This window comes from Alosa pseudoharengus, unplaced genomic scaffold (genome assembly GCF_046254945.1).
Source record: "Alosa pseudoharengus isolate Yale_2024_CS ecotype anadromous, Long Island Sound unplaced genomic scaffold, YU_APseudo_1.1 YU_APseudo_1.1_scf_4, whole genome shotgun sequence".
Lineage (NCBI taxonomy): Eukaryota > Metazoa > Chordata > Actinopteri > Clupeiformes > Clupeidae > Alosa > Alosa pseudoharengus.
In genome coordinates, this window is record NW_027468774.1 from 44,354,428 (window position 1) to 44,377,175 (window position 22,748).

Genomic DNA, 22,748 nt, shown 5'->3' on the forward strand with positions numbered 1-22,748 from the left:
TACTTGGACTTACATTTGTATATGTATCCCTAGGAGACACCACGACTCATATTTAACATTTAATAACAAAACATTTAATTTGATTACAAAAATGTATCTAAAAAAGAAAATAGTAAGGCCGATACATAAGTGGTGACAAAACTGTCCTTTATCAGTTTTTTGACAGTGATGTGTAGGCTATGTGTTCACTTCACTACTTCCACAATAGGCATGAAAGGGCATGAAAACACCATTAACAGACATGGAGTAGCCTAGACTACATGTAGACATGTAGGCTAAACGTTTGCTCTCAGATAAATACTGATGTGAACTTGTTATGAGAAATACTGTATCATTTATATTACATTAACATACATTATATACAGTCCTCAAACTATTACAGAATCAAGATGGTTCTAACAGTACAATGTAGTATGACCTAAATTTATCTGAGGGAAACCTGTGACAAAACACTAGCACAGCATATAAAAAGTCAGTCAACAGTTGTTGCACTTGGTATGTTATAAATTCAGCACCATTTTCAAATTATGGCAATATAAGACAAATAAGACACCTAATTAAACAAATATGTGAGTTCTCTGGTGGGATCTCAGGTTCCGTTCATTTCAAAATGACCTCTTTATCATGCTTCCTGCAGCCACAAGGTCATCAAAAATGCATGTGCAACTCTGAGAAGAGCCCACAGACTCATGAAAGTACACCATGTTAAGTGCTACACATTTGGTGATTTTCTGAGTCAGTGAAATCTCTCTCCATCCCTCCTGGTCTCTCTCTGTACTTGAGGGCACAAAGTGTTCAGTCATTTCCCCCTGCATCCAGCTGCTCCTCCATTGAAGAGGCCTCCAGGGCCTTGTACACCAGCCTCAGATGCTCCCTCAGCTCCTCAACGTCGCGCTGGGCCCTGACCCTGGTTGTGCTGAGCTTTTTGTGCATGTCTGTGCACTTCTCAGTGGCATACCGCTTATCCTTGAGGTGAGAGAAAGAGAAAGACAGTCAAGCGAGAGAGAAGAGAGGGAGAGAAAGAATGTAAGAGGGACACAGAGAATTGTTTTGTCCTTGTTCCGTATAATAGTTTTGTCCATCTCCTTATAATATACAGCACATTCAGGAATATTAGATTCAGCTAGTAATAGTGTGATAAAAACAGTCGTGACAATACAGCCTACATGAACTGAATTGGAAAATTATTTTATTATGTTATTTTCTCTCTCTCTCTCTCTCTCTCTCTCTCTCTCTCTCTCTCTCTCTCTCTCTCTCTCTCTCTCTCTCTCTCTCTCTCTCTCTCTCTCTCTCTCTCTCTCTCTCTCTCTCTCTCTCTCTCTCTCTCTCTCTCTCTCTCTCTCTCTCTCTCTCTCTCTCTCTCTCTCTCATTAGAATTCAGAAGACTCTCCATGACTCAGCAGACTGGCCATAGCAGGTCGGGTCTTGTGGTTGTGTGGTAACCAGTGGCACTTGAGTGTGAGTGGAGTGTGTGAGAATGGGGTGTGTGTGTGCGCTCACTCTCTGGGCCGTCTGGAGCTCCTCCTTCAGGGAGCAGATCTCCTGCTTCAGGCAGTCCACCTCAGCTCTCTTCACGCGCAGGCCGATCTGTAAGGCAGGTGGATCGGAGTGAGACACAGCCAGACATATTACTTTCCTACCTGTCCCCTAGGCTTGGCTTAAATCCCAGCTAGAGCATGACAAGACTGCTAATGTGCTCACAACCATCTGGTGCAAAAGACAAATAAACAGGAGGCGTGGCATCAAATGAACTGTTATTATGACTAGAGTGACATCTAGTGGCTTGTTTCACCACACATGAAAACCAATTATGATTGCAAAGTGAGCCGACGGCAGAGAAAGCAGAGCATACTATTCTAATATGACATGATGATGACTACACATACATGTAATTCATAAAGAATCTTCTCTTGTAGAATGGGATCTTCTTTGGAGAGTGAAGATGGTGAAATATTCTCTCTGGTAAGACCACAACTTAACTCCTAAACAAACACAAATGTGATCAATATTAAGTCAGTCAGACAAAAGTGTATTTAATATGCTTAAAGGGTAAAACCATGGAAAGCATATCTTTGCAATACTGTACGATGGGATCTTATATTCTCACACAAAACTGTTCAGTCATGCTGTTACTCAAAAATACCAATGCTCACATTACAGCCTTATATCAACTGGCAGACAGTCATCCAATGGAACTTAAATGTAAGATACTGTATGTCGCCATCAGTCAAAGATAAATAATTATGCAGAGTGCCATGAAAATCCACCTAAGTGCTAGATCGAGAAGAGAGAGAAGTTAAGAGACTGGAAGAGGAAAGTACTTTTTAAACTCAAATGTATAAGGAGTATTTAGCTAGTTTTTGACTATTAATAGTGATGCTGCAAGACAAACAACAAACACAGACACACACACGCACACACACGTGCAGAGCATTGCTGTTTTTGCTGTTTCTTTACCTGGTGGCGGGTGCTAATCTCCTGGTATTGGCGTTGGCACTGCTGGAGGGCGTGGTGCTCGGCCTCCAGAGCCTGTGCCAGGTGGGCACTCTCCAGACACTTCAGAGAGTACTGCTGGGACAACACGTCCAGTTCCCGCTGGGTAGAGCACAGCTCCTCACTTGCACACGCACGCACGCACACACACACACACACACGTTTTACATATTTACACAATACACACACATACACAAACACAGGTACAAACAAGCAGAGCAGAATAAGGAGGGGATACAAAATGAACAAATAACACCAACTGGCAAGAATATGAAACAATTAAAAATTCAACTATCTCAACTAAAAACATGAACTAAACATGTCGCCAAAAAATACCTATGTCTCTTTAGTATCTCTTCCACCTCTGCATTTACTGGGGCGCCGTTTTCTAGATGTCTACCCTGAAGAACCTTTTCCAGTTCCTCCTGATGGACCCTCTTCATGGCCTCAATCGCTGAGAGAAAACAGAAAAAGAACTTTGTTTATCTGCAAAAAATTCTAAATACAAGCCAAACACACACCACAAACCAACCCAAACACACACACACACACACACACAGAGTTCAAAATCAACCCCCATGGTTCCCTCTGCCCACACCTGCCAGAGTGGCGGCTGCTTCCTCCTCCAGTAGCTGTTGCTTGTCCTGCTGGAGCTGGTCCAGGTCTCTTTGGTGCTGGAGCTGCAACTCAGCCAGTGCCCTGTGGTGGGCCTCCTCCATAGCCTCAAAGCCACGCTCACACATGGCCTGGGGGAACATCAACCAGCACACACTCATTAGACAACTGTGCCTCTGTCAGCCCATCATTTTCAAAGTATTCCCCAATGAAGGGTTACAGATAAGGGTTGTTGTTGAATAAATAAAGGTTCTCCTGGAGCCCATAGAGTGTGCAGACCATCTCCTTCTCTCTCCGACACGTTTTGTCTGGCACCTGTTACAACATATTTTGGATGTGCGCACCCGTCTCTACAAATACGTAGATTACAACACAGACAACATGAGTGTAAGAGTAAGGTAAGAGAAAATGACTGGAAAAAAATCTGAACCAAAATGTGCAACCTCAATTTCACCCAACACAAAGGGTCATTAAGTTGTAGTTGCTGTGCAGTAGAGGAATAAGTAGACATAAAGAAAAAAAAACACAAGTATGAGAGACATTTTGTCAAGTAATAATAAATGAAAGAAATGTGTACTCTCACCTGTAGAGTTTCCAAGTCTCTCCTGTGTTGCTCCTGAAGAGCAGGCATGCCTCCATCACACTCATCCCTGCTGGGTTCAGCCAGGTCTCCACTCATGGGCCACACTGATTCAGGCTCTGGTGCTCCCTTCACAGGAGCCTTGGGAGCCACAGCCACATCCTTCCTCTGAGATTCGGAGTCTGGAACATCAGTCAGGTCACCTTTCTCTTCCTCTCCCTTAATTGAAACAGCATCTGCTCTTAAGTCTCTTAAGACATGAGCACCATCTGAGCATCTTGAGACCTCTGACCTCTGATTCTCTATGTCTGACAGTCTGATGCAGAGCTCTTCGTTTTTCTGTCTCAGCACCTGACAGTTCTGACAACTCTCTTCATTCCCCCACGAGCCCAGCTCAGTTTGGACACACTTCTCCTGCGCGGCCTCAAGCCGACTGATGATGTAAGCGGCGAGAAGCTCAGAGGCGGCGGCCTGAACGTGAAGGTGCTCGGGGTCACCCTGCCTACGCCACAGATCGCACAGATCTTGAACTGTGGATCGCAGCTCTGTGTTTGCAGAGGAATCAAGGCAGGAGGTAGTGCAGTTTAACAGGGAAGCTTTCAGATTCACGCTCTCCCTCAATTCCCTCCAAAGGCTGTCATTACAAAGGCGTCTGTACGAACTCAATATCCTCTCCGCTTGCTGCTCTGACGTCTCATCTGTTACCTCAGCTGTTTCAGTCCCGCTGACGTGCGACTCCGAGAGAACTGAGCCATCACTTGTCTGAGGCTGGCAGGCATCAGGACCTGCGCTAACGATCGGTGAATTGATCGGCGGGGGAGAGAAATGCTTGAGTGCAGAGAGGTAGAGTTTAATCTCCTCCAGCTTGGCCCCAGCCGCTTCAGCCATCACACAATGTGCCGGGCTGGCTTTGAGGAGGTTCAGAGTCGCCCAGATCTCCTCCTCCAGGCGGAGCCTGCCGCTAATGCTCCGATTTGCGTCAACATCCTGTCTTTCTGATACAAAGGGCAGCAGCATCTGCAAATCAGTCTCTCCCGTCACCCTCAGCAGTTTGCCAAGTGCTTTAGACCTCGTTTGGAGTTTGTCCATCAGATGCTGAGTACCTCCAGAGTCCTCCTCTGGACCGTGTCCATGACTAGCCTGCTCCTCTGACTCGGTTTTGCCGTTTTGAGCTCGTTGTACACCCAGCAGCACCTGTGACTGTATGACCTCATCTCTCTGGCTGCGAGGCGTTGTTGGGGTAAGGGTTTCCTGGGCCTGCTGGGCCTCTTGGGCACGTAGTTCAGCGCAATCTAACTGGTCTTCCAGCAGGCCCTGTAAGGCCTCCTGTACAGGCGCATGTGAATGATTATCTTTTGGCTCCAGAAAGCAGAGGCCCTCCAGGCTGGCTTCACTTAAGTACAGCCTTCTCAAGGTGTCTCGGAGTTTCTCGCTCTGTGTGGCCAGTTGGGCTTGGGCCTCCTGCAGCTCGAGGCATTTCCCTCGGAGCTCGTTCTCCAGACACCCCACTCTGGCATCGGTCAGCTCCTCCAATGTGGACAGATGTAGTCGGCCATCTTGTCTTTCGTCGAGTTCCGCTCGGAGCCTTTCTATCTCTCGGTCGGCCTCGGTCAGCTGGTGGACCATTTCCTGGTTCCATTGGTTGAGGGCTTCGTTTTCACGAGTGAGGGATGCCACTTCCTGGACGAGCCTCTTCTCCACCTCCGCGCCAACCTGGTCTCCAACGGCACTTTGACTTGGCCTCTGTCTCACCTGTCCCTCAGCCGAAGAGTGAAGCTCCTCAAAGCTTGTGAAGCTGAGATGTTCCAACAGTTCTGGACAGCCAGCTTCACTGGTGATGCTTCCTTGTTCCTTATCTGTTAGAGAGTCACACAATGCCAGTGAGCTCTGATCTAGAATGGAGGAACCAAAGTCTAGCTGCTTCTGCATACATTGTCTTCGTAGTTCCTCCAACCGCAGTAGCTCTTTAGTCTCTTCATACTTATCTGTTAGACTTGACAAATGGCTACTGTAGGAGCTTGAGTCCATCTTAACTGGGATATTTTCACTCTCCTGGACATCAGTGCTCTCGAGCTGTGTGTAAAGAGGATACTTTTTAACATTGGGAGGTGGGTCAATGACATGACATTGTACATTGTCAGGTGGTGCAACCAGGTAAAATACTAATTTAAACCATGACATAGTAGATTAAAGTAAACAAACGGTTGAAAAACACATGGCGCCGTGCTGATGGCAGCCTGTTGCAGCAGCTCTTGCTCTGTGTGGTTTTTAAGTGTTTTAGGCAGTAGTTACACTTTGGTACTTGGATGTGTATGGTACCTTGACAGCTACCACATGCTATGTCTTGTGGGTGAAATTAATTTTTTGTTTATGTATGTGGACTATATGTGTGCTTGCTGTATGTTCTTAAGGCTGCTGAAACAACTTAATTTCCCTGTTGGATAAAAAGTTAGGTAAGTTAAGTAAGGTGAGTGAGTGAGATATATATATATATATATATATATATATATATATATATATATATATATATATATATATATATATATCTGTTGTACAGAAAAAGTTGGGACGTTGTGTAAAATGTAAATAAAAACAGAATGTGATAATATACAAGTCTCGTAAACATATTTAGCAACAAAAAGGCCATAGACAACATAATGTTGAAAATGAAGATTTGGACTATTTCCTGGAATATATGTTAATTTTGAATTTGATGCCAGCAACATGTTTCAAAAAAAGTTTGAACCGGAAACATGTTTACCACTGTGCCGCTTCACATTTTCATTTAACAACGTTCTGTAAATGTTTTGAAATTTAGGAGACCATTTGCTACAGTTTTGAGAATGAAATGTTGTCCCATTACTCCCCAGTATAGGATTTCAGTTGCTCAACAGTATGGGGTATTCTTAGTCATGCTTTTCATTCCATTATGCACCTAATTTGATAAATCTGGACTGCAGACAGGCCATCTTAGCACCTGGACTCTTCCTCTATGGAGAAATACTATTCAAATATGTGCAGAATTCATTTTGCCATTGTTTTCCTGAAATATTCAAGGTCGTCCCTGGAAAAGACATTACCTGGATGGCAGTATATGTTGCATAAAACCTGTATACATTATTCAGAATTGATTGTGCACATTGTCCAAATGTGCAACATGCCCATGCTGTAGGCACTAATGCTCCTCCACACCGTCATAGATGTTGGGTTTCGAACTGAGCGCTAAAACAAGTTGGATAGGTTGAATACTTGGATAGGCCCAGGCGTGGATCAATGCATAGGCTAGATATGGCTGCAGCCTATAGGGGCCCCACGTGTGCCAGCCTGCCAGGGGGCCCTCCATTGGCCATAAAAAAATTAATAATTCATTCAAATTTACATAAGAGAATGAAACTTAAACTTCATTGGCCAAAAACAAATATTTAAAGTAGTAAGGCGCCGATTGGATAAATATGAGGAGTTCACGGTCAAATTAGGTTTCAAAAATATACGTCATTCAAAGGCCTAGGCTACAGTTCCGTTGGACACCTTGAGAAAATGTCGATAAGGGGCTCAAAAGTGAAAGGCCAACATCTCCTGCAAAAAATGCTGCTGCCGTGTGTTTGAGTAGCCTAAATCACATGAGGAAAACATAGAGAACTGTCACGCAAGGGATGTTAACAATGCCCATAAACCCCATAATCGCAATTGTCTTATTTTTAACAAAAGTCAATAGTTGGAATATTAATGTCCATGTAAACATAGTGTTACGCTTGATGGAGATAACGTTACAACTCTGAGAACACTAGCCATATGCCAACGACAGCGGCAATATTCATCCATTACATTCAGCTCGGAAGAGCACCGCCAACAACGCTAGGTGCTAGGCGGAGAGCCCTCTTTTTCAAAACTGGGACTCAACTGAAACAACTGTCTCTAATATCCATTGATATTCTGTGCGAATTGGATTTGACAAACAATGAAGAAAAACTTCTAAAGGTAGGATAGGCTAATTCATAACTGCTGTGGCATTATTGCATTTGTTGTCGATTATTATACTGTCTACTAGTGTAGCAAATCGTAGGCTATGGCTTTTGTTTTATGTTGGTTGTTGCTGTAAGGAAGTTGTCTGCAAGGATGTCTTGTCTGTAAATGTTTGGTGATTCAATTGCTGCATTATAGGATGCTGCCTGATGTGAGTATAGGCCAGTTTGCTGTAAGGACGTTGTATTATGTGTGAGTATGCTAGTTGGTGGTTCAATTGCTGCCTTGTGTGTGTAGGCCATGGTGTAGGCCTGTTTGGTGTTCAGCTGTTGCTGTACCAACATTGAAGTGATGTATGAGTATCTGGTGTTCAGCTGTTGCTGTACCAACGTTGCAGTGATGTTGTAGGAGTATCTGGGCTGTTGCTGTACCAACTGCAGTGATGTTGTATGAGTATCTGGTGTTCAGCTGTTGCTGTACCAACGTTGCAGTGATGTTGTAGGAGGGCTGTTGCTGTACCAACGTTGCAGTGATGTTGTATGAGTATCTGGTGGTTCAATTGTATGTTGCCTTATTGGCCATTTTGTGGAAGGGGGGCCCCACTGAAAATGTAGCCTAGGGGCCCATAACCACCTTAATCCGCCCCTGGATAGGCCCTCTCCTCATTAGCCCAGATGAGTCCATGATTTCCAAAAAGAATGGCAAACTTTGATTAGTCTAACCAGAGGAGCCTTTTCCAAGTTACCTCAGTCCATTTTAAACAAGCTCAGGCACAGATAAGAGGGTGGTATTTTCTGTATCATGTCTCAATGCAATTTTTGCTGTTACAATTTTGAGTATCAAACTGGGCACATAGACAATGGTTATCAGAGGTTTGCTTGAGCCCATACAATGACAGGTCTGGAAACAAGTCTGGTGTTGATGCAGTGCCATCTGAGGTCCAAAACACCACGGCCATCCAATTTGTTTTTCAGCTATTTCCCTTGTTTGCAAAGATTTCTCTGGATTCTCTGAATATTTTAATAATATTATGTCTTGTAGATGATGAACTCCCTAAATATGTCACAATTTCATGTTAAGAAGCATTACAATGACATTGTTTCATCATTTGTGCAGACAAGTTTACACAGAGTGATGAATACCTCTACATCTTTACTTCTAAGAGACACTGCCTCTCTGGGATGCTCTTTTTCATACCCAATCGTGTTGCCAGTTACCCTAATTAGTTGTAAAACATTCTTCCTTTTGTTTTCTTTATCATTACACAACTTTTTGTTACCCCGTCCCAACTTTTTTTGAAACATGTTGCTGGTATCAAATTCAAAATTAACATATATTTTCCATGAAATAGTCAAATTTGTCATTTTCAACATTTGATATGTTGTCTGTGTCCTTTTTGCAACTAAATATGAGTTTAAGAGATTTGCAGATTATTACATTCTGTTTTTATTCACATTTTACACAACGTCCCAACATTTTCTGTTTTGGGGTTGTACTTTTTAAATTTGTATTTATTCACATTTTAATAAAGTATTAAAATGTGGATGAATAAAGTACACAATAAAGTATTCATAGGTAAGTTTTAATACCAAGGTCAATTACAAAATAATTATGTGTTAAGCACTGTAGACACTCTCAGGTATACTTAACTAAAATGTTTTGGGTGGTGAAATTGCAAATACAGTCTAAAAATGTATTAGATGTTGCACAGCCATTAAGACTTTTTTAACACATTTTTAAAAGCCTTATTTGTCAATGACCCATATACCAGTACACTTCAGTCAGACACAGAATCCTTTGTTTTTAACAGTCCAAATGCATTTCAATATGCTGCAATTAAATCAGGGAAGTGATAATAACATATTTCAACATTGAATCAAAAAGTCATTCTAATTTAATCATATATCCTAACACTGACAGGATATTTAGTGTAAATTACTCATATATGACGCTGTGTATAAAATGAAGACACTAGGCTCCATCTACAGTCATGACTAACTTTGTGACATCTGTTATGATAAAATATTGTGATAATATTAAAATATTGATGGAATGCAAATTTACCTGGAAGTCCCAAGTGGAGCTCATCTGTTGATCCAGTGTTGGCTCCTCTCTATGACAAGACGACCCGGCAAGCTGGGCAGTCAGCTCCTCCACCTGTGACACAATGCTAACGGTTACACTGGATCTGTGTGGTCTTTGGTCCAGCCTTAGGTCACTGAAGAACCAATTCACTGTGCAATCTGTTCCACAAATTACAACAATATCAATCCACAGACACAATACCTGCTTTGTTCCCAGAGCAAGCAACATAGTTCAAGTCTGACCCAAGGTCACAGAAGAATACTTCAGGGAAAACTCACCCTTCTCTGGTAGTTGCGCAACAGTTTGTCCAGCTCGCCGATGTCCCTGGCCTGGGTGTCTGGGTAAAGCGGCACTTTCCTCTCCACCTGAATGCCCGACTTCTCCACCCGCTGCCAGCGCTCCTCGATCTCCTGTGCCCTCTGCTGCTGCTGCTCCAGGGTTCTCTGGTGGTCACACGGTGCGCCTGTGCCCACGCCGTCCTGGACAACCTCCTCCTGGCAAGCGGACTCGAACACGGAGCCCATGACGCTATTGTATCGCTTCCTGCGTTCCTCTCGCCTCCGCCGCCGTCTCTCCACGGACCACACCTCCACCTTCTGCTCCTGCTCGCCGTCGGTGCCTTTGGGCGGACCGTGCCGGGTGAGCCGGAGCGCGCCTCTGCTGCTGGGCTTGCCATGGACTCCCTCGCCACGTTTCTGACCGCACCGGCTCTTGGCGCCGTGCCTCATCTTCGATGACACCTCTGGGGAAAGCGAGTCGCGGGTCAGGTCCGGCTCGGGCAGAGCTTGTGCTGACAAGCCAAAAGGGCAAAGGTCATCGGAGAGACTGCCCAGCAAACAGAGAGAGGAAGTTGATCAGTGCCGGAGACAGGAAGTTGATGTGTGTAAAAGACTGTATATCACTGACTGTATATCAGACAGCGATACTTAGCATTGTTGGCCTCAATCTAGTCATGACTTACTTTGTGATGTCTGGTGCGTTGGAAGGTCGCACGTTTTTGGCGAGGGCTTGGATCCAGTTCCGGCGTATGCCTGCAGTCATGGCTGCCAACGTGTGCACTTGGGTCTGTGTCTGAACAAGTGAGTAAATAAAGAAGTTTGAACATATGGTGATGACTGAGAATTTTGGAGGACATTGGTTGATGTTATAGAATCATCATTTAAAGGTTGTATCGGCGATGGCGGGGTAACGTCACTTCTGTTGACGTCCAAACAAAACAGAGAGCTAGCTCGCTACTCCCTCCCCCTCCCTCTCATGCAATTGAAACTCTCCTGAACGCGCATCTCGTCGGTTATTGGTTGGAACACTTTATTTTGCCTTTGAGTGGTTGCCAACACTTGGTAGCAATTGTTTTTGTGTACAGATCTCAGAGCCTAGGCTGCCTACAGAGATGCGTTTTTTTGACGGCCTGCTTATGGGGCGGGCAGCTAGCAGATCATTAGGAAAGATTAGATGAATGTGATCATTTATGTTTGGGCCTTTTTTGGGCCTGCAATCGCTGATACAACCTTTAATAGAAATAGAATAGTGACTGGTTCCCTACGTAAATCTGAAAGCCATAGTTCCTCTGGATTTGATGCTCATTGACTTGATGACAGGTTGTGAGGTCTATCTCTCCCACCAGCTCCGATGCCTTGGCAGGATGAAATGAAAACAACCATATGTAAAAAGGGGGGAAAAGAGAGTGCAACGACCGAAACGCACACAGAGCAATAGTCAAGCTCTGTTTTAGAACAGATGAATATGAACGCCCATAGAGTGTTTTCATACGAGCCGTGAGCTTACCTCCTCTGCTACAGAGTCCTTGTAATAACGCAGTTTGTGAGTGGACAGCACAAACCAGTTCTTTTTCCACTAGAGGGAACCAAACGGACAAACACACATGGGAGAGATCTAACCTCATAAAGTTGCACAGAGGGTGGTGAGCTGAAGCTCAGGCAAGATTTCCATGAAGAGGAGACTAAACAGTCACAGACATGCACAGCTCAGTATCTAGCTAATTAGTCGCATTCAAAAGAAATCTGGCATGACATTGCCCAACACACACACACACACACACACACACACACACACACACACACACAGGTCTTTCTGTGACTAAGACCATAAGTGTCCTGCTACAGATTACCCCTGACCTTTCTGTGGAAATCCGCATGTAAGACATTGTAAATAAAACACATAATTACAGGTTCCCACGAGCAAATTGCTCTCCTACCGTTATAAAAGACTTTGGTTGATTGCCGATCAAACCTCAAAGCATTGCAATTCAGTTACTGTACAAATGAACACTGGGAAGCGCAATCCACAACACTGGCTTCACACCACTTGCTTTAATCATACATAACTTACTACAGTGTTAGAGTTAACGTGGACAGATAGATTTGTTGTCTACTACAGTTTTTATTCAATTCTTATGTTTTCATGTGCTTATTTGTAAAGCATTTTGAATTACTAATATGATTGTGTTTGTTTGCCCTCCACTGATGTGTGATTACTGTGCAATGCCTGTTTGTCGTGTATATTTATGTGTGTTTTTCACGGATGCCCTTAAACATGACACATGGGGAAGGAAACATACCTTTGAAATGAGAAATATTTACGCCTCAAGTTTGAACTTGCCGTGTGAGAGGACCATATAAGTAGCATAATCTGTCATGGATGAAAAGACATGCCATTCTCTCTAAAACACCATTCTTCACACTCTGAATGGCCCGAAGTCACGGTGGAAAAGAGCACACCTTGTGTGTGTGTGTGTGTGTGTGTGTGTGTGTGTGTTTGTGTGTGTGTGTCCACTCTCCACACCACTAGTGCTCCCACTACCCCTTTTGTGAAGAGAGAGAGCAAGAGAGAACTGGGTGTTCAATGGGCTCACCTGATTCTGCTCCTCCAAAATAATGAGCCAGCCTTTCTTAAAGTTCAGCAGATCAGGCTGCACACATACAAGGGGGAAGGAAGGAGTAGGATTTAAAAAATAAAGAATTCTGTGGCATTTACATTTAAGTTCTCATTTACTTTTTTAAAAAAATCTTGACGTGATTCCTCCCCTAAAGGAAACATTCTTCAATGTCTGACTACTCTCTATTCATAACTGTTTCCAGATAAGACGCTAACTCTTACCATAGTGATGCAAGCACACCATTATAAAGTAAATCACACTGTTTTTGAATTTATGGCAGGTTATCCTTGGTTATCCCAAAGTTGAATATTTAAAATGTCAACTCACCGTCATCACTGACTCTGAAGTCCTGTTGTCAGGTGACTGTTCTCTTCTCTCGGGCAAGCGGAGAGTAGAGGACACACCAGGACCTTTCTGTTAGGAGCAAACATGTCAAATTACTATTAACTTCACAAAAAGAGGAACAACCAGGATGGTTCAACAGCCGCCGAACAATCGAAGGTCAAAGGTCATGGCATCTCTCACACATTCCTCAAAGCTGGCATCTTGCCATAGCTTGCGGGCTCATTTCTGTCCTGTTCTGAACTGTGTGACTGGACTGCTGCCTCTGTGGAGAGCTGAGACGAAGCGGGCCTCTATCGGCAGACCCGGCAGACAACGGGCCGCTGAGGAAATGGAGCCCAGAGGCAGCGGATGCGTTGGGCCCAGACTACAGACAGCCTCTGGGCCTCATAACAGGACACACCACATCAGGATATTCAGACTAGAAGTACAAATGATTTTCATGTATATATGTATGTATATATATATATATATATATATATATATATATATATATGCGTGTGTGTGTGTGTGTCTGTGTGCGTGTGTGTGTTTGTGTGCTTGTGTGCCTGCGTGTGTGTGTGTGTGTGAGTTTGTGTGCCTGTGTGTGTGTGTTAGTTTATGTGCCTGCATGTGTGTGTGTGTCTGTGTGTGTGTGTGTGTGTGTGTATATATGTTTGTGTACCTGGGTGCCTGTGTGTGTGTGACTATGAGTTTGACTATAAGTATGTGTGATGCAAATAGCACTTTGTGAAACTAATCAGTGTACTGTGCAATAAGTATCTAGTGTCTGGACATTATTTTAAGCAGAAGTCTTTTTTTAAAGTCCACCACTGGAAGATGTAACGCCACTCTGGCTGCCTGAGAAAGTCCCAGAACCCATCCAGGCTTCATGTATTAATAATGCTGCGTGCCCCAACTCAACGCTCCCGACGTCATGGAGAAACATTCTGACAGAGGAGTGGGCTAACCATTGCCTCCTATAACAAGAGGGGTCCATTTCCGAGGCTGGTTTTCCCCTCCTGGGAAGAGCCCTCTCGCCTCCTGAGGGGCTGGGCGGGTGGGAAAGGGGAAATAGGAATCTCAGAGGAATCTGCCCAGCAGAACACAATAGCAGGAATCCAGGGAATCACCCTTGATCCCTCCCTCCTCAAAACACAAAACAAACAAACAAAAACAAAAAAAACCCTTGTAAACAAACAAACAAAAAAACATAAATAAAATTGATAGCAACAAATAAAAATCAACTGACTTGTTAAGAGGTCAGAGAACCTACACTGCCCATACTGAAAAGTGTTCAACATCATGTCTTCGCTCATGTTTGGAGTGTGTCACACAAGAGATGGCGGCAAGAGGCAGTGACCTCCAGACAGCTGTTGATTAAGCATGACGAGAGGATATGAACTGAATTTGGAATTATAACAACGACAACAACAACACATTTTATTTATAAAGTATCTTTCTAGACACCCAAGGTCTAATATAACAACACTTACAAAGACAATTTGCCATACGTACTGTAGCTACAAAACCCTGTGACTTGTCAACGGCCTGTCAAACAATACCAGTGTTTACAGTAATTACAGTGTTCAGGAACAGGACGCACACAGACTGCCCTCAGGCGGACCAAGAACCAGTTTTGTTCGGGAGCGCGACAATACAAACCAAATATCCTGTCTCTTCAATACACTCAAGCAGTGGCAGCGCACAGGTAAACACAAACACTTAGTAAGTCACACGCTCACACACACACACACACACACACACACACACACACACACACACACAGACACACACAGACACAGACACACACACACACCACACACACACAGTGCAAGCCCCAACAGCTCCACTCGAGTGCTTACTGACTCATGCTATCGGTGCCAGAATGCTCTTCACCTGTCTAACGCTCAGACCTGCAAGCCCATCCTAACAGCAGTTCAATCAGGCCAGAGGTGACGCTAACACCTGGACCTGTGACTCAGTTGAAACGCACAGCGTGTGGCGGCCTTAACGAAACCAGCTGTGCCTAGGGCATACGCCTGTGCGCTTTTCTCACACGATCAGGACTGAGTCCCTCTGTATGAGACACAGGAGATCATGGCATCAGACATGGCATCAATGACAACACCAGACCCTGTTGTTGTGTTGTTGTGTGTCGAGTTGTGCCAGCTGCGCTATGACACACTTTTGTCCATTTTCACCTGGACCAAAAAACCCTTCCATAAAGATACAAGTCCTTGGAGACTCTCTGCAGCTGTTAAGTTTATTGAACCTTCTGATGGTGGTCCTCTGTTGTGCTGGTGTGTGGTGAGCGTTATGGCGCATAACGACGACCATGCATCGCATAGGTAGGTGCTACTCATGGTGGTGGTTAGTGAGGTTCCCCCGTCACTTTAAAGTGTTTTGGTTGTCTTAAAAAAGTGCTATATAAATGCAATATGTTGTTGTTGTTGTTTTTGTTGTTGTTGTGAGTGTCTGTGTATGGGGACCTCCGTAATGCACAAGGGGGCATGATGAGTTTATGTGGACGGAGAGAGGACCCACCGGTTTCTGTGTGGGCTGAGGCTGACGCCCGGTCCTGGCCTGCCTACTGCTGCTGCTGATCGGACCCTCTACCTGCACGTCTGCTCCAGCTCGCCATACCTCACTGAGAGAGACAGAGGAGATAGGGAGAGAAGAATGAGGAAGGAGAGAAAGATGATGAAGAGGTTGTTGTTGTTTAGTGTGTGTGTGTGTGTGTGTGTGTGTGTGTGTGTGTACAGAGAGGGAGAGAGAGAGAGGGAGGGAGAGAGAGAGAGAGAGAGAGAGAGAGAGAGAGAGAGAGGGAGAGAGAGAGAGAAATGAGAAAAGGAGAGGAGGGAAGAGAGGCAGAGAGACAGAGCGAGATGTCAATCATCAGAAGACTGTGCTTACACACACACACACACACACACGCACACACACACAATGAAGTCCTTTTTCCTGTCAGCTTGGGTCTCTAAATGACAGTGTATGAGGAAAGACTAATATCCTGCCTGCAAGCTTTTATGAGAAAAAGAAAACAATTCAAACCAAGCAATCACCTTAATTTAATAACAAATCTAAATCTGCTCCTGTTGGGACTTCTCACAGAGGAACATTAACCATCTGGATTGTGATGTTTGGCTTTTGAAAAAAGGCAGGAAGTGACATATTTGTGTCACAGAACCTGTGTGCATGATTGAGTATAAGGGTTTGCTCTGAGAGCTCTTGTATAAGCTAAATTTAAAAAGAGCTGCAATGCTAATGAAGGGGTAAGGGCCTTTGATGTCTGCCCGGGTGTGTGTGCTGTGGCGTGTGTAAAAAGCCTTTTTACTGAGGGGAGGTTGAGGAGGCATCTGCTGTCCCTAGGCACTAAATTGTTTGCACATTGAGCTTGTCCCTTGCCAAATAGCTCGGAGTTTGCTGAGAGGATTGCACACAATGCACACACACACACACACACACATACACACACACACACACACACGTATGCACACACGTACGGACAAACCCACAACACATACAAACTGACAGAAACACACCCCTACACAAACATACACACAATCGTACTCATACAAGCTCACACACACACACACACTGACACACAAACATGAATACAAACTCTCTCTCACACACACACACACACACAATGACAGAAAAATACACATTTATACACACATACTCTACCCTCCCCCACTTAGAGACAGACAAACATGCACATGCATGCGCGCACACACACACAATTAAGGAGATGAAGTACAAAAAATTTAAAATGCCTGTAGAAAGGAAAGCTGCAACAAACTATTTGACTTGGCACTCTTTGGAATAGGGGGAGTATATTTGGCTGCGTCTGAAAGGACCCCCTCTTCAGCTCTGCAGGACTCCTGCCCCTCACCTCCTCTCTGGCTCTGCCTCCTGCCCCTCACCTCCTCTCTGGCTCTGCCTCCGGCTCCTCCAGCCTCCTCTGTCCACTCCTGGCCTCCGGGCTGCTTGCACAAACAGGGCTGTCAGGCACGGACTGCGATGAAGTCATCATTTGAGGGTCTGCGCCGGTGTTTGCGTCCACCTCTGAGTCCTGCAGGCTGAGGGCATCTCCGACCTTAGCATGAGGAGCACTATCCGTTGCTGGGTGAACACTCCTCTGGCTAGTTGGGTCGACTGTGGTCACTTTGTCTCCTGTTGACGTGTAAAAACATGATTCAGATTTGAATTTGTATAATGTGTATCCTGCATGCAAATTACAGGAAGAAAAACAATTACTTTATTGATCTACAACCAGGCTTGGAATTTCACCATTTTAGGGGCAAGGCCACTTGGCCTTCAGTTGGGCATATTTGGTGGGGGGCACAAAGGCCACATGTCAGGGCACCAAGGCCAAAGTTAACTATACAGTAGTATGCTATAAAAATGATCAAAGTTGTATTCACTGCAGTAGACCTGCATCACTGTATGAAACATTACAAAAACATAAAACATGACATATATATATAACTGTAAATCATCTGATCATCTAATATTTTCAGATATCTAGGCTATATTTAACATTTATTTTATATTTGGCCTGTTATGAAATCATGTATTGAACAATTTAAGCACAGCTCAGCTTTAAGAAACTCAAATAGCCTAGATGCATGCTTAGCATTTTGTGATCATTAAGGCTACTTTTACAAACTCTTATAGTCAGCTGTCCTCTGATTTACCGATATCTAGGCGACATTTGTAATATTTATTTTGTATTTGGCCCGTTATGAAATAATGTGGAACAATTTAAACACAGTGTAAAACTTAAATCCCAAATTTGGAGACATCCATGTATGTTGAAATGTACTGCAAATTCAAAACGGGATTAGTCTGGAACGGCTAACTGTACAGGGGACTGCTTTACACCTTTCTGTTCGGTAAGGTCTGCTGTTTATTCTGATATATGGTTTGTCATATGTTAAACGAAGGGTTCGTGAAGTATTCCACCGAGATGAATGGGTAGGGAGATGGACGCAAAACCTTCAGTAGAATTTATGATTAAATTGAATGATATTATTTACTTTTCTCGCGAACCGTTCACCACAGTAATTAGCGGCTAACATCGTTTAAAAGCTGAGAAAAAGCTCTTTCATGTGATACTTGTGATGTCTGTGTGATGAGTAAGCTACTTCGCGAGTAGTTCAACTGAGAAGAATGGGTTAATTTGGACGCACTTTCTTTCTTGCACTGTCACTTTCTTCACTGCGTAATTTGCGCTGTGAATGCTAAGATTATTTTGACAGGCCATAGGCTAAATATATATCGCTATTAGTAGGACGCAAAGCAGAATATTTAAAGAAGGGGGCACCAAGGCCACCGTGGCCTGTAAACCTCTGATTTTCAAAGGGGCGTCACGGCCAACGCAAGGGGCTACGACGGCCATGGCCGTCGTGAAATTCCTACCCTGTCTACAACCCTGCCATTGGCAGAAATTCCCTTTTGTTAGTGACTGCAAAATGGGGTCTCTAACCATCTCAAAGATGATCTACACCGATAAAATAAGTACACTACAAATATTTGTGTTCCAGCACATGCGCTTCCTTGTAATCATACCCTTGTTAGGGGTGTTGCCATTGCCAACCATAATCAAACAGCTGGGCAACGTTCTAGAGCTTCACATGCATTTGACAAGAAAACTCCCTCCCTCCCTCCCCGAGATCACATGGTTCCCCGTCTCTGATGTTCTGTGCAGTGCGGAGCTCCGAGCTGTCTCTCTGAAACAGGCGCTGCAGTGCTCATAATTACAAGGTGGCGAAGGCAGCAGCTGAGACATTTTTCTCCTGTTTTTCGCTCTCTGTGGAATCAAGACGGGGAGGTGACAGATCCTGGGAGAGCCCAGTCCCAGTAATGAGCAGGAACATCACTCCACTGCTGCCAGGGTGTCTGTCACACTAGCCACCCACCCACCCCCTCCCAACAGCACCAAGCATCAGCCGAATTTTCTCTCTATTTTCTCTCTCTCTTTCTCTTTCTCTCTCTCTCTCATTGTAGACCCTGAGGAATGAGCCAGCCATTCTATTCTACCCTGTCAATCTACACACAGGGCCGACAAGTTCACATAGACATGAATATGGTTGTGCAGGAAAAAAGGTGGCTTGCTACCACTATTCAACTACCCAATGACCTTCTGAGCAACCAAACAAATGGACAACAGAACACATCACAACAGACACACCTGAAGCAGAATCTCCCTTGGAGCTCCTGTCCTCCTCCTGGTTGGAGCCGCTCTGTGCCGAGTGTGCTGCGACCCCACAGGTGACCCCAGGCAGTTTCACACTCTCAGGACCCTGTGGAACAGGGGACCACACCAGTGTTAGCATTAACATCTCACAGGAGAATGTAAATGTTATTTAAACACAGCTAAGTGAGATAATTCCCTCCCACCCCCAAAATGAAACACTTACATTATTCATTTATCATATCACAAGAGGCAGGTTTAACTAAAGCATGCATTTAAACATAACTCAATGGCATAGTTGGCCTAAAATGAAAATTCCTACTATATCTACTTACTTATTCTCCTGAAAAAGAACCGTCATATTATGTGTCTTTGTATATGGAATTGAAAAGGAATTGGGTGAAATGTCACTTTTGCAGACTTTAGCTTTCTCTTTACTGTGGCAGTGAATTGTGGCCGGTTTATTTTGTTTGCTGCTATTTTTCTGATCTACTCATTCTGTACTGCATGACACCAGTTAATATTTATTCACAAAACTTTAGTCATTTAGTCTCATCATCATCAACAACAACATAATCATAATCAACAACAGCACTGTGAACACTGGGGGTGAGGGACTAACCTGTGTGGCTACAGGAGGCCTCTCTTTGCTTGTGGTCTTCTTGCGGTTCTGCTTGTTAGTGAGTGGGTAGACCACTAGCTGCTCACTCCATCTGTTGGGTGGGACAGGGTGGATCACAGACATGAGACATGATCACACCAAGAAATCATTTCTCTGAGGCTGGACTTCCAGTAATGGCAGTTGGGCAAACCCATCACTGTATTGTCATCCTTGAGAGACAGGCTAGATTGGATGGTGCTCAACCTCATTGTTGCATAAGGCTTAAACATTTGAGCTAAATTGTGCACACCCTGTCCACCCTGTATTGGATCCACTGATTGTGTTGCTCTAGCACTACTTGACTATATATTCTGGTCTGATGAGGTTATATTTCTTTGGGAAGTGATTACATATGAATCATAAGTTGTTTTATGAAACAAGTTTCATGAAGGTTGGCAATTCCTTTTGCTTTAGTTAGTGTAAAGGTCAACGCCCACTGGTGGCATCTGACGTGCGGCAAGTGATGCCAAAGTTTAGAACTCCATTACTTTTAACGGAGCAAAGCCCGCTGGCAGCGCCTCATGTATGTCGACACCAAAGTTTAGAAAATTGTTCTATCTCTTGACCATCAAATCTATAGAATCAAATGTCGTCGCCAAATCAAATGCCTCACCCGTTGATGATGTCCTTGTTTTCCCCACGGATGTAGAACTCCTGGTCAGGGGTGATGATGCACAATGCATTCCTCTGCCCTGTCTTCGTCTCCGCATCAACCACGTCTGTGCACAGGTTCATGTTTATCGTCCCTTGGGGAAGAGTGCTTGGCTGTGGAGTGGAGAGGACAGGACACGAGATCACAGCTGACACGCCCCTATTGGCATTAAAGAGGCCCTACTATGAGCGGAATGCAACATTCATCTTTCATCTGAGAACTGGTCACCAGTAACAGATTGCTGAAGCACACAGTGACACTACTGAGAGGTTTATGTCTTATCTTCTGCTCAGGACACCTCCAAGACACTAGTTCAAAAGAAAGGTCAGTGGGAAATAGCCTTTGGAAACAACCATAACCAGAGCATTCTGGAAGAGTACAGACATACACTGAGAAAGATCATTTAGAGAGAAGGATTAGCTCACAAACGGTCATGAATGATCAGCCCCCCTCGCAATGAACACACATGGTACAAAGATGCATGGTGGGTTCTCTCATAAATCAGCATCAATGTGCCACTAGATGGTCCAGAAATGAGCGTCTGCTAGTATACATGGTCAATACCACCTGGCCGCGATTCCAAGTAGGTGGTTTAGTGGCAAATCTACGTAAGATAACCCAGAGGAAGTTGTACACCTCATAATAGAATAGCCCGGAGGCAATATCCAAACTAAACAAACCCAAAAGCCTTCTATTAGGAGGTTTACCACTTCCTCTGGGTTAACTTACCCAGATCTGTCACTTAACCACCTACTTGGAATACATCCCTGAAGGGCTTTGAGAGACAGAACTAAGCATACCACTTACCGACTCATCCAGAGCAAAATGCAGACTGCCTTGTTCATAGAGAATGAAGAATCTGCGTTGCCATTTCTTCAGTGGGGGGGGGGGGGGGAGACAAAACAGATGCTTTACTTTATTTATAAAAACAGGCCATCACTGATAAGAGGACCTCAGATCATAACTACGATATAAAAGGTTTAGTCTCCTGCTGTTGAGGTGAGTTTCCCATACCCTTGATCGTTGTGCTGGGTTGCCAAAGTCTGTACCTTCTGGAGCAAGACATAACCAACCTCCATAAATAGGCTTGGCCTGTAAAGGGACACAGGAAGTGATAGTGATCCAAAACAAAAAGTCAAACTGAAGACATTTACCCTGCCACTTTCTATTGTTGGTGGCTACTTTAAAACAGCAAGTCATCCCTTGGAGATACACCTCAAGATTACTGTAAACGTTTCCATTGTTCCAAATTATAGGCAGCAGGGGACAAGAGATAAGCTGTGGTCACATTTGAATTTGAGCCCGTGCTGTCTGATGACCTGCTATGTGAGGAATGAAGCTTGGGTGTCCAAAATTACTGTGAAAGCCAAAACGCAGGGATTGCGCTGCTGTTGCTGCTTTTGTTTGTAGCGAATGTGTTCACTGAGAAATTCAGGACAGGTTCCCTCTAACCACACACTCTCACAAGAAACCCTTACATCTGGGCATAGTTGAGATTCTTTACAAGTTTTCTGGCGTACGCCTACTTCACAAGGCAGCACGCTTCTTTGCCATCACTGACTTAACGCATCACGTCGTTGAGCAACACATGTAGCCTAACTCAATACAGGTGCTGGACGATCTATCAGGTAAAGCCTGTAGGCAACACGCTTTTGGTTTCAGAGAATGTTTAAATTAAAATCGAGGATAGTTCATTGAATTATACACACAAGCCAAACTCGAGTAAGTGAGACGTTAAAGGAACTACATCCTGTTCTTCAGTGTTTATTTACAGAATCATAATATAAATAGACTAACACTTGAAACGCCACATTCTTTCATTTGGTTTCCAAACTGCAAAAACGTCAATAAACAGTCAATGATAAATGAAAAATTGACTAAAATGTCAGAAGAGTTTAGGCTACCTACCTGAATCAAATCTTCATTGGTTCTCAGGTGTAGTTCACGGGATTTGAAGCAATTTTGACATTTGCTTTTACTGAAGATATTCGCTTGGAATTTGTTACAAAATGTGTCCATTTTCATCGCTGACATGTTCTCGCTGTAAAACGTCTAATCTAGGAGACAAGACCTTTCGATGACAAGTTCTTCAGAGACTTCTCTGTGTGACGAGCCTACTTCGGAAGGACCTCTACTCAAAGGAGGCATCAGTGCACTTGAACTGTCCGATCTTGTCCAACTCAAAATTTCCAATAACTGTCGCCCCCCACCGATCATATGCAGCATTGTCTCAAAACAAAGCTGACAGCATAAGCAACGCATGGGCACGTCAGCATCAAT

The 22,748-nt window shown here is 44.1% G+C and overlaps 1 protein-coding gene across 4 annotated transcripts; it reads right to left on the minus strand.

Moving 5' to 3' along the window:
• Positions 1–51: 51 nt before the first annotated feature.
• On the minus strand, positions 52–22,586 carry LOC143102736 (uncharacterized). Of its 4 annotated transcripts, XM_076266539.1 has the most exons (22): positions 22,377–22,586; positions 21,483–21,560; positions 21,276–21,341; positions 20,430–20,581; positions 19,778–19,868; positions 19,153–19,264; positions 16,883–17,132; positions 15,501–15,603; positions 12,960–13,046; positions 12,609–12,665; positions 11,522–11,590; positions 11,280–11,369; positions 10,698–10,807; positions 10,015–10,561; positions 9,716–9,808; positions 3,692–5,761; positions 3,092–3,239; positions 2,830–2,947; positions 2,458–2,617; positions 1,887–1,982; positions 1,501–1,587; positions 52–966 (listed from the first exon to the last, which is right to left on the minus strand). In XM_076266539.1, the coding sequence occupies exons 1-22, from the start codon at positions 22,500–22,502 to the stop codon at positions 796–798; spliced, it is 4,881 nt and encodes a 1,626-aa protein (XP_076122654.1). In that variant the 5' UTR covers positions 22,503–22,586; the 3' UTR covers positions 52–795. The 4 variants fall into 4 exon arrangements, with proteins under 4 accessions (XP_076122654.1, XP_076122655.1, XP_076122656.1 ...); XM_076266540.1 differs by lacking the exon at positions 11,522–11,590; XM_076266543.1 differs by lacking the exons at positions 52–966; positions 1,501–1,587 and adding an exon at positions 2,154–2,267 and having other exon boundaries at positions 1,901–1,982.
• Between the last annotated feature and the right edge of the window lie 162 nt (positions 22,587–22,748).

Coding starts and splice junctions, on each gene's coding strand:
- LOC143102736 (XM_076266539.1), bottom strand. CDS start 22,502: ATGTCAGCGATGAAAATGGACACATTTTGTAACAAATTCCAAGCGAAT. Junction 9,809..10,014: donor TGCGCAACTACCAGAGAAGG/GTGAGTTTTCCC, acceptor ATTGTGTCACAG/GTGGAGGAGCTGACTGCCCA. Junction 2,948..3,091: donor AGCAGCCGCCACTCTGGCAG/GTGTGGGCAGAG, acceptor GTTTTCTCTCAG/CGATTGAGGCCATGAAGAGG.